The sequence below is a fragment of the Gymnodraco acuticeps genome, unplaced genomic scaffold (genome assembly GCF_902827175.1).
Source record: "Gymnodraco acuticeps unplaced genomic scaffold, fGymAcu1.1, whole genome shotgun sequence".
In the NCBI taxonomy this organism is placed as follows: domain Eukaryota; kingdom Metazoa; phylum Chordata; class Actinopteri; order Perciformes; family Bathydraconidae; genus Gymnodraco; species Gymnodraco acuticeps.
The window spans coordinates 302,475-314,731 of record NW_022990737.1 but is presented as its reverse complement, the minus strand read 5'-3'; the positions used below and the strand labels follow the sequence as shown (position 1 = coordinate 314,731).

Sequence of the window (12,257 nt, the reverse complement as noted above, 5' to 3'; positions counted from 1 at the left end):
CTGGGGCTCTTATAGAACTGAGTCATGGTTTTAGTTATTAGTAACATATGTGCTTTTGACAAGTGAACATGTCTGATGTCTTATGAAGCTAATGCTGCATGGATATACTATACATGCAGTGAGAAAGGACCCTCTCTTTTCTTTTTCATCATCCTCTGTTTAACGACAGTTCTGTGGTGGGAAGTCCCCCGGACCACACAGACACAGAGCGGACTAATGATACGCTCCCACAGATCATCTTCAGTTCTGCAGCATGGCCCACAGTCATAGGACATAATTGTCACAGGTTTTTAAAGGACTGAAAAACAATGGGCGGTCTATGTGAGCAGTTTACTTCCAGTTCTCCTGGTTTGTTGATGTTGTTGTTCTTTAATGAGGACACTGAACTCTATCAGTTTTCTAATCCAGATCTGAAAGGATTTTGTTTCTGATTTGTGGAAAAAACATTCTTAATATGGACTGCTAGATAAAAGCTTTCTATGCAATATACAGTGTTTAGCAAGCCTTACTTTCTACTTGTTGTTTGATAGTAATGTGACACCCAGGGAAACCAGAAAGTTGTTAAAAACATAATTTTCCCCTGGTATAAATAAAGCAATCTGATTATGATTCAATAAATGAATGAAATGCATTAGTTAAAGCCAGACTAGCCAATGACACTGCCAACATGCCTGGAATTGAGAAGATCTGCAAGGAATATGTGCCCACACAAAGGTGTGCTAAACGGCTAAAGCAAAATATATTTTGAGCGTGACATAAATATCATCATCTGCCCATGTTAGCGGGGGTCCACACTGAATGCACTGATCGTATTGCTGTCTGCAGAGTTGTAAACACATCGGCCTATCCAGAAACCTGAAGCACTCAAATTAGAACCTCATGGACATCCACTGTTCACATCTAATAGAATATATCCAGCCCTAAACAAAGCTCAGTGCATATAGGGTTTATGATCTGAATATATACATTCAGGGTTTTTTTGGATACATAAAAAGAGAACTAACTTTTAAGACATGTCCAAAGCATTTGGAAAATGCATTTGGTATTGTGCCTAAGTTAAGACAGAAAACCATGCAGTGGAGAGTCTACAAGTTTTAAAAAGCAGCACCAATCTTTCAATGGCGCTAATTGTTAGTCAACATTTAGCATAAGTAATGCCAAAGGGCGAACACATACATGAAAGCTCTGCTACAAGACTGGAGGGACTCTAACCAACATGCACATGTGAGGTTGTGTATCCGCTATCTCTTATGCTGTGTGGTAGACTACACATTGGGCATCATGAGGCATGGCCATGGCCAGACAAATAGAAGCAGAGCAGATGCGGCCTGCCAACACAACCACAGGCTCTTCCTGGTTCTCACCATAACTGAGCAGAGGACTTAACCTCGAGGAGCCATCTTTGCACGACGAAGAACAAAGTCTTCTTCAAAGCAAGACCTTTATAGGTCTTCATAGAATTTTGGAAACCCTTATATTTTATAGTTTTAGAATGAACATTAATAACTAAAATAATACTGGATTCAAGTAGAGTTGCAAAAGTCATAAACTTAGCTTGGATCTTTTTGGTTTCTGCTGACTCTTTGATGCTTCCAGTTTTAATGATGTTACTGCTCACTTGATACTCATCATCACACATTCATGGCAAACCAAAGAGCTTTGTAATAGACTAGCAGAAACCTTGACAGAGTAACGTTACGCCAGAAAGACACACAGCTGAAAGCCCGTAGCTAAACTAATGATGCGGTAGAGACTTACTGGGAAAGTGGCTGCATGTGACCAGGACCCTGCATGCAACATCGTGGCTGCTGACTCCCCAGGAGGAGAACAGGGACTCGGTTTCCTGTTTTGCACGTAAACTGCAGCTGGCGATGAATGTGTTTAACCTGTTTGTGCATCGAGTTGTTCGGGACTTCAACCACAGCAACATTGCATGCAAAAGTTCAGACAAATACTGTCTTTACAGATGCAAGTGAATGCACGCTTACTTTACTGTAGTAGAGGCACTGTGCGCAAGCATTTTGTATAACAGTTTCCTAAAATTGCCAGCTGTTTTTAACTCTATGTATTCAGTATAACTTAAAGGGGACCTATCATGCAAAATGCACTTTGTGATGTCTTTTATACATAAATATGTGTCCCCGGTGTGTCGGGGAACTCACACAGCGTCAGAAAATAAAGCCCTTCTCTTTTCCTCCGTACCCAAATCTTTTAAAAACGGGTGTACAACGAGCGGATACAGATTTGCTGCTGATATGATGTCAAATCGGTGGCGGACCCACAGAAAGTTGCTATCAGAAACAATGCCTGACGTGTTTTGGACGTAATCTCGTCTTTGTTTACATTAGCAAGCCTCACTAACACTCAGAGCTAACCTGTACTGAAGAGCACATGTGTTTAAAAAGCAGGAAATAAAAAAAGGAACTCACCTTGTGATAAACCCGCAAGAGAAAAAGCATTTGAGCAGAATTTAACTTTATCTCCGGTAGAATTCTGATCAGGCATTAGCTCCGCCTCCTCTTTTTTTCAAGCTAAGGACCCAAAATCCGTGTTTCTCTAACAGGGCTGCAAAAGAGGGGTTTGAGCAGTATGAGGCATGGCTGCAATGGGTGATCTGTTTGGTATTTTAAGCAAAGAACTTCACAGACATGTTTTGTATAGGTATGGCCCTACAATATATGTTTCCAATATAGCATAATAGGTCAACTTTAAAGGGGCCCTATAATCAGGGGTGCACATAACTGGTACGCAGGTAGGCATGCGCGGCAAAAATCTGAATTGCGTAACGTCACTTGTGTCACTACGCGCCTTTGCGTAAGGTCACTTGTGTCACTAAGCGCCTTTGCGTAAGGTCACTTGTGTCACTAAGCGCCTTTTACCTCAAAACATCAAAACAAAACACATTTTTCGTCTACACGTGTTTCTTGTCAACACTCAATTGAGTAAACTACTAGACATGTACAAAAAAAAACATCAGACATTAAGCAGCTACGTTGCCGTTTCGCTCCCTGTAAAAAATCTTCGGACTTTCTTGGACTGATTGTACTGTAACTGGGTGCTGGCCGAGCCGCGCAGGCCATAACCGACGGACCTTTGAAGCTTTTACAGGAGGCGGAGGCTCACTGGACGACAGAGTTGGTCGCCGTGTGCACAGACAGGGTTAACGTCGGTATGAACAACAGAATTGTACCAAAACTACGCCAACTGGCTGCGGAGGGAGACTCCCCTGTGCACATTCTGTGCACGCGCACACACTGGAGAACTGCGCAAAATCAGCTGATCACAACGTTCACGTTCTGTGGTCAAGCTGCTGCAGTTTTATTTACAACCAAGTGGAGTAAAACCTACAGCTGCAAACTTACTCAGGGTGTTAATGGAAGAGTTTGGAATCAGACAGAGGTGAAAGAAGTACTCAGATCTTGTACTTGAGTAAAAGTAGAAGTACCAGAGTGTTACTCTGTTACAGTAAAAGTCCTGCATTCAAAATGTTACTCAAGTAAAATCTGAAAAGTATTATCAAAATATAGTTAAAGTTCTAAAAGTAAAAGTATTCATTGTGCAGATTGATCCATTTCAGAATAATATATATGATATGTTTTATAATGATTGATAAAGTGTTCTCAAAGCTGGTAAAGGTGCAGCTAGTTTGAATGAATTTGTATACTGCAGGGTAACTTGTGGATTTACTCCAGGTGGAACTAAAGTCTGATTATATTTCACATCATTCATCCAGATCTGTAAAGTTACTAAAGGTATTAAATACATGTAGGGGAGTAAAAGTACACCATTTACCTCTGAACTGTAGTGGAGTAGAAGTACACAGTAGCATCAAAGTCAAGTAAAGTACAAATATCTCAAAATTGTACTTAAGTACAGTACTTGAATAAGTGTACTTAGTAACTTCCCACATCTGAAATCAGATATGACTTCAAGTCATGTGATAATTTCTTAGTATTTGATCCTTCAACTTGGCCTCAGGAAATACAAGGACTTCACAGTTTTGGCAACAAGAAAGCAAATCGGAGGCTTAAAAAGAGACAGGGAGGTGCATCTTCATCATCTAGCATGCAAGAAGTGTAAATAGAGGACAGTGAAGGAGACACTGAGGAGGACCATGCTTCGTGTGGGGTGAGTACCAAACGCTGTCTCCTGGTACTCATCTGAGTAACTCACTAAAAAAGTGATGTGCACCCCTGCCTATAAATAATGCAAATTTCCAGGTTCATATTTGTGTTTTGTGCCACTGTGACATGTCTCCATGCTTTAATGTTCAAAAAGCTCTTTATTCGTCTCATACGGCCTGTGCTGCAGCACCTCTTTTCACCCTCCGTCTGAAACCAGAGCCAAGTCTGCTCTGATTGGTTAGCTGGCCTGCTCTGTTGTGATTGGTCAACCATTTAGAGATGTCCCGCTCCTTAGGCTATCACTTACAATAATGTTGGTACTAATCCTGCAACAAGAGTTTCTGACCTGATAAAGTATATTTTATGTGTATCTATGAACCACACAATACACTTACAAATAAGCTCAAATCATATGCTAATGATAATGGAGCAGGACCATCAAGGTGAAGACAGACTAATAATCCTTTAAAAACCTTTATTAATAGCTGGCTTTTTTCCATCCTGTTGCAATTGTTCACTTAATATTACATTTCCTCAGTAACCTCTGGTCCATTTAGCCAGCTGACCGTGAACATGACCTCTGTGTCTCATCATATTACCCCTTGGTGACCTGTGTGTGTGTGGGTGTGTGTAATTCACTTGAAAGTTGCGAGACATAGCCTCCAGGGACACACATTGGTAGACAGCAACATAATGCCCGCACACACACACACACACACACACACACACACACACACACACACACACACACACACACACACACACACACACACACACACACACACACACACACACACACACACACACACACACACACACACACACACACACACACACACACACACACACACACACACACACACACACACACACACACACACACACACACACACACACACACACACACACACACACACACACACACACACACACACACACACACACGAGACTAATGGGAAGTTTTCATACTGTATTCTATACACAACCTCAACGACTATCACTTTATAAATTATATTTTCACCATTATTTATTTACGATTACGAGGTCTTTGCAACACAAAGGAAACCAAGGGCAATTTGCATACATCACACAACCACAATTCACACACATAAAGAGTAGTGACTGGTCAATTTGGGTGGAGGATTTGCTGAGGTAAGAAAGAGGAAGGGAGGACCCCGGGTGGACAGGAGGAGGAAGAGGAAGACGATGGGGAAAGAGGAAGAAAAAGTGCTTTGTAAACAGCAAGAGTTAAATCTGCTGACACTGGCAGACGGCAGCATTTAGCTCGGCTCTTGTTGTTAACATGAGTGTGAAATGATACAACCAAGAATTAGGTCCGCTAGTACAGGTGAAACCATTTGATAAACTTGGGGTCACAGGATGTATTCCTTTTCAGTTACATAAACAAATATGGAACCAGATTGCTTTTACATTTATACAAATTGGGGATTACTAGCAGGATTTCAATGTTACTTAAAAACTAAAAAGAGTATAGTGTTTGTTGTGAAATATCAGATCTGTAAGCTGTACTGTCCTGTAGGCTAATACTTTAAGTGTGAATCTATACGCCTGCATCTGCTTTATGATTTTCACTTTCTTTGGTTCATTAGTTCTGTTTTTAATTCAGTAGGTGAACCTATATGTTCATAAAATAGTGTGTGTGAGCTTAAACTAAAACGGAGCATTTTCTGTCAGCTCAGATTTTATTTCTGCTTTTTTAAACTGTAGTATGTGCTCATGTGTTTCATTGTTGGTGTTTGGGCTGCTGCCTGAATATGCTTCATGAAAGGCAGGTTTTCATATCAATCAAATAATTTCTGATCCTAAATATCTTGGTGTCTTCCTTTCAAAAGGTCACATTGTTCTGTTGTCCTACACAATACACATATGTTTAAAACACCGTAGTGATATTTCCTTTTTCTTGTATTTTTTGCATTGCTTTGATATGAAGGCAATTCCAAAGTAATGGAGGGTAATCCAGTTACATTACTTTTATATTTTGATACTCAGATTAGGTTAAAGATTACATGTTGTTATGGTTAACTAGTAATTGTAACAGAATACATTCTTAATGTAACCTTCCTAACCCTGGTTTTTGTGTAATCGCCAAGTAATCCACTTAATATCCAAAGACCTCAAAACCAGCCTTATCCCAAGAACAAATCAACGAAAACTATTAATCAATTTCTTCCTTCTGACCGATGGCTTCTTCTTTGCCAAGCGATACATATAGATTAAAGCCACATAGCTTCCTGTTGAGTCAAAGTGAATTTGAGGGCTGATGACTCAGTTATCCTCAATCGCTCGCTGAGGTTCATTCAGTGGCTCCTTGGGGGATTCAGGGATTCAGACAGGGCAGTAGTGTTTTTTGGCGCAGGTTGTAGTGACCCACATATATCAGAGTGAGCTGGATAGCATAAATAAGAGGGCCATTAGGAGCCACATGAATAATAGATGAAAACATGGAAAGTGAAGTCTTTAAAGTGGGATTCCTTGAACATTGTTTACCCAAGTTAATTCTGTATTGTGTGTTTGAGTAGTGACTGAGAGAACAAACGAGAACAAGATAGAGAATAAAGATTTTTAAACGAGGTCTGTCATCAGTCTTGGTCTTTGGTGATATTGTTGTTGAAGTGTTGAAAGATATAGCAGATTTATTTTTAGAAGAGCTGGCCATGACGATGCTAATTCTGGGAAACTCAGCTAAAACAGCACCTTTTTTCAGTTCTCCCTTTCCTGTATGTTATTTAGGTTTGTGTGCATACGGTCTACAAAGTTCCCTCCCACTCACCCCTCCTACATGAAACTCCTCCATTGGACTCCTTTGTTTACTTTCGTAACATAGTGACATCACTATGTTACACTCACTGCAACACATTGTACGTGATAGGCTAAGAGGCGGGACATCTTGATCAATAACAGAGCCGGCCAGCTAACCAATCAGAGCAGACTGGGCTCTGGTTTCAGACAGAGGGTGAAAAGAGGTGCTGCAGCACAGGTAGTATGAGAAGAATAAAGAGCTTTTTGAACATCAAAGCATGGAGACATGTCCCAGTAGAGACACAAATTATAAATATGAACCCTAAAATGAGCTTAACATATCCTCTTAAAGTATCTGTCAAGGCTACTTTAACATTTAGACTGTACCGTTGGTCTGAACTGCTTATTGAGGTTGTAAATCAAGTGGGCTAAGTAGGGTCCTTTTCTCATAGACTTCTATACAATCTAACTCCATGCTGGCAGTTTGAATGAATGCAGGTTTACTTCACTTTCAAACCCTGAACCTCAATGCAAAGTCGTCCACCCTAAAACACTACTACTGCTAATTATAGACCATTACTGCAGGACATACTTACTTAACAAGAATCAATTGAAATGTGACATTTTACCAATACAAATGTGCAGGAACAACTCTCACTATGCACCTACATCCTGAACTCTGTTAAAGAACACTACAGATGCTGTGTCATGGCTGCTGATGTTGCCATGCAACCAACCCACCCACATCGTTTTCAGAGAGATGGACATCATTACAAGTTTATTATCATCACAAAATGGTTGTTTTTGGCAGAAAAACTGTTTCCTATAAGCACAAACTCTTGATGTATGACCATAAGCAGGAACTCTTGATTTATGATCTGCATGGCTCCCATTACACAGCTCCCAGAAGAATCTCCTCCAAAATACAGATGAATTGCCTGCGTAAAAGGAGCTGCTATGTGCTATCACAGAACAATAAATACAAAATATTTTCATCTTCAGTCCAGATACTGTAGAGAAAAGTGTGACACCCATGCTATACTCAGGGCAGGCTGACATTTTCCAGACTTATTTGAAATATTTGAATGGGTTGTCACCCGAGGACATCATTCCTATCGCACAAGTTCAATATTTTTCTTGTAATGTCGGAAAATACTGAACAATTCTCTTCATTGTTTCCCAAGGTGATGTCATAAAGCTGCTTTTAAACCTAAACATATCCAGTTTACTATTACATACACCTTACTTAAGATAACAGTGAACATATAATCCCCTAGTTTATTTGTTTATGTAAATATGTGTATGCTGCATTGTCGGAGGAGCCTAAGTGATAGTGATCGCCAACAACTATTCTTTAGCGTTTCATATTGTTTCATAAATAGGTCAAGGGCATTTATTTTAATACAAAAAATAGGGATAATAAAAAAAGTATTCATCCGTCATTCCGATTATCCATTAAAACCCTCAAAATTATTTTATATCATTGATCAAAAGACACATGTGGTGGAGGGTATGAGTACATGCAGTTCACAACTATACAATAAGTTGAATTGATGTTATTGGTTAAGTTCATGTTCTTATATTGTGATAATACAGATTCATTTTTGAATGTTGAGAGTTGTTCACACCGCCCCTTCCCTTAACAAGATCACAAGGTTTTTCAATAATCAAGCCTCTTAATTTTGCTCTCAAACTTATTGATGCATTTAACGTTGAATATTTCAAACAAATCTTCCTGGGAACCCCCAATTCCTGCGCCTGGCCACCAATATTCCTGGATCCTAACAAAACTCCTCTCTGGAACTACGATGGTTGGGCATTCTAGCTTGAAAATAAAATGGATGAATTGACTATCTAAGTAGTTACTGGTCAAGTGTTAATTTATCAATGAATCCATGCATTATTTCAGCCCTGATGTATTGACTTCACAACTAGTGACAGCCTAAACAACTAAAAAAGAAAACCCACAATATCCTTCGTTTTGTAGTGAAATCCTTCTTACCCAAAACAAGTAAATTCACTCAAATGTAATTGAATCCATATAATACTGTTCAGATTTACTATTGGAAATATTTCATCTATGTCTGCTGGATTGGTATTGACTCCAGGATCATTCTCATGTATCACTTTCTCCTGCTCCCACATGCTTCACAGAAAGCCAATAATCTCTCCTTATGGAACAATAAGAGCGGAGCACATGACCTCCATTTGGGGTCATCGGCTAGTGAGGTAATAAAATGTGCAGTGTGGAAGAGAGCCGCATTATCTTTCATATTCAGGTTGGAACAGACAAAGGGAGAGGAATGACAGGCAGATATGACAGGCAGATATGACAGACCCTGAATCAGAACATGTTGGATGGACGAGTGATCCGTGCGTTTAGCATGCTGGAGACATCAAGCAGCAGAACCACAGACAGACAGACAGACAGACAGACAGACAGACAGACAGACAGACAGACAGACAGACAGACAGACAGACAGACAGACAGACAGACAGACAGACAGACAGACAGACAGACAGACAGACAGACAGAGAGACAGACAGAGAGACAGTCTGACGGCTGCTCGGCTTCTCACGCCTTCATGTTTTCCTGCCAGATCAGCCTGACAGAAAATCAATGACGCTGCACTCTCACGGAGACGCACAGTAACCAGTGAAAGGAGCGAGGAGGAGAGGCGGAATGTGTAATAATCATGTCTGCACCTTCCCTCATACACAACAAGGTGATTGTAATATATGCATCTGATGTACGTAACGGAATGTGTGAAAAACATCTACCCTAAAGTATACAGGCCTCTGTAGCCTAATATGCCAATTTGCTCCACAAAGATAGGTTCCTGATTAAGACACGTTAATAGGATCCTGCAGGCTTATTAACACACACCCCGAAATGATGAGCAACATTAATAGCCAGACACATTGAGAACCCCTTTGTGAGCTGGTTGTGCACGAACTGGGAAATGGGGGTGCGCATCACGTCAAATATGTCCGATAATGGGTGCATACGGGTTTACATGCGCAGCCAATATTAGGGAGGCGGGTTTCGCACCAACAACCGCCGCATTTCTCCATCTTAATATTAAATGAAAGGGAAATTAGTAGTCTAGATGTGTGTGTCAGGATACACTTGGAATAGAGACAGCTATTGGTTATGATTATAATGTTTTATTATGATTCTCAGGGACGCACGTGTGATTCGCCACCATCCCAGTGAAATAAGCTTTTATTTACCTTCATGTCGTTGACAATCGCCTGGAATAAACCCCCGAGGGCCCCGCATTCCTTCTCCACGGTCTCCATGTTTGCCAAATCCACCATTCAACGGAATTTGCAAAGCGCGCACCGACAGCGCGCTACCAACACTAGGCAGGAAAAAAGAAAATGCACAAAAAAAGAAAATGTATTTCCACAAGCTGGCTCTCCAATTTCTCCTGCAAACCGACAATAACGGAGGGGATGCAGCAAATGGAGGAGGAGGAGGAAGAAGAGGAGGGGTGAGAAAAAAGGAAAAGATGCCGAAAGATATGCGGTGCTTCCAAGCAAACGGAAGATGGATTGTGAGAGAGGAAAGACGGTCTCTTTCTCTGTCTGTCTGTCTGTCTGTCTGTCTGTCTGGATGTCTCTCTCCGCGGCTCCGGGTCAGGCAGGCGGTGTTCAGATGGTACCGGGAAGACCGCTCATCTTGGCGCAGCCAGCGCTACGCGGAGTCGGTGGGGACGCATGTGCAGGCAGCGGAGAACCGGGAGCGGTGGATCGCCGTGTGTGTCACTCAGTACTCAGGGTCTGAGCCCGTGCGTGTGTGCATGTGCGCGTAGGTGAAGGCAGGCTGTGATTGGCGCAGAGGTGGTGGGCTCAGCGGTGCGGAGAGCAGCCAGTAACACGATCTAGGCAACTGCAAGGGAGTCACACAAAAAAAAGGAGGCTGGACAACTCTGGACCCCCTGTCACATGGCACCACGCACGCTCAGACACACGCACATACACACTGTAGACCACCAGAAAAAAAATGTCAGCAGGGGGGAAATGTCACATAGCTTTAGCTGCCACAAGAGTGTGTGCATGTGTGTGGGAATGTGTCCCCATATTATGGAAGCCTGTTTGCGCCACAGGAAAACAAATACAGTCAATATATTGACTAAGCTATCTCAATGTATTGACTTAGCTATCTCATTATATTGAGTTATATATTTTTTTTATTGAAACAATTATGTCAAATACAGAATAAGGCATAGACATCAATGATATTCATCATAATTATAAGGGGTACTGTCACGATTCTCATGTTATGTCACGTTTGTAGTTTTGTATGTTTGGGTTTATTTTGCTGTTCGGTTCTCCCTGTCATGTTTTCTTCCTGGGTTATTGTCTGGTCCTTCTTCCTGTGTTTTTCCTCCCGTCGTTAGTTTCCCTGGTGTGTCTAGTTGTCTGATTGTGTTCACCTGTGGCCCTTGTGTTTCTCCTCCCCTGCCCGGCTGTTTCTCGTCTTGTGATTACCCCTCCCTGTATTTAGTCTTGTCTCTTCCTGTGTTCAGTGTTGGTGAGTTATTTTTTCATTATCCTTGAAATAAAGGTTAATCTGAGTTATCTGCATTTGGGTCCTGCTTCCTTCACTCAACCGTAACAGTACGAACCAACCACATATGGACCCAGCAGATGATCCATTTGAAGTGGAGTTATATTCATTTACCTATACTTGCTGGCTTGCAGCTATGGTGAATGGAGAGGAGCAACCAGTGCGGAGCAAAAGAGGGCTGCCCTGGCAGAGGCGTACCAGAGGGCAACAGAGAAACCAGGGTTAGTGAAGTTCTTACCTGGCTGGATTATGGACTTCCTCCAGACATGCGTTTCCCGGCCTACTAGCCCCAGGCATGCTAACCCCCTGCCTGCCACAGTTCCCAACATAGCTTCTTTCGAGAACGCTTTTGATGGGTCTCGTCTGGCTTTTGGAGGTCCACGGAGCCTCCAAAAGGCTCCCAAGAGAAGGAGACCCAGGTCCAGGCTACCAGCCGAGCCCCTGCAGCCATGTTTCTGGCACCGGCCCCGGCAGCCATGTTTCTGGCTCCAGCACCAGCCCCAGCAACCATGGTTCCGGCCCCGGTTCTGGCCCCAGCGGCCATGGTTTCAGCTCCAGTACTGGCTCTCCGGCCGACGCCAGCTCCCCGTGTCCTGTCGGCGTACCGGCCGACTCCAGCTCCTCGTCTCCTGTTGGCTCTCCGGCCGACGCCAGCTCCCTGTGTCATGTCTGTGGTTCGGCCCACTCCAGTCCCTCGTGTCCTGTCGGTGTTCCGGCCGACCGCCAGCTCCCCGTGTCCTGTCGGCGTACCGACCGACAAAAGTCCTCTCTCAAGTTTCCTCTCGAGTCCCCTCTCA

The 12,257-nt window shown here is 42.4% G+C and overlaps 1 protein-coding gene across 4 annotated transcripts in view; it reads right to left on the bottom strand.

Moving 5' to 3' along the window:
• Positions 1-10,761, bottom strand: part of LOC117556539 (protein MTSS 2-like) — a 98,296-nt gene extending 87,535 nt beyond the window's left edge. For 2 of the 4 annotated variants that reach the window (XM_034231883.1, XM_034231882.1), the window contains exon 1: positions 10,119-10,760. In XM_034231883.1, coding sequence (XP_034087774.1) covers positions 10,119-10,205 — 87 coding nt within the window. In that variant the 5' untranslated portion in view covers positions 10,206-10,760. Of the gene's footprint in view, positions 1-10,118 lie in introns of all 4 variants that reach the window. The other 2 variants (XM_034231884.1, XM_034231881.1) reach the window with 2 other exon arrangements.
• Between the last annotated feature and the right edge of the window lie 1,496 nt (positions 10,762-12,257).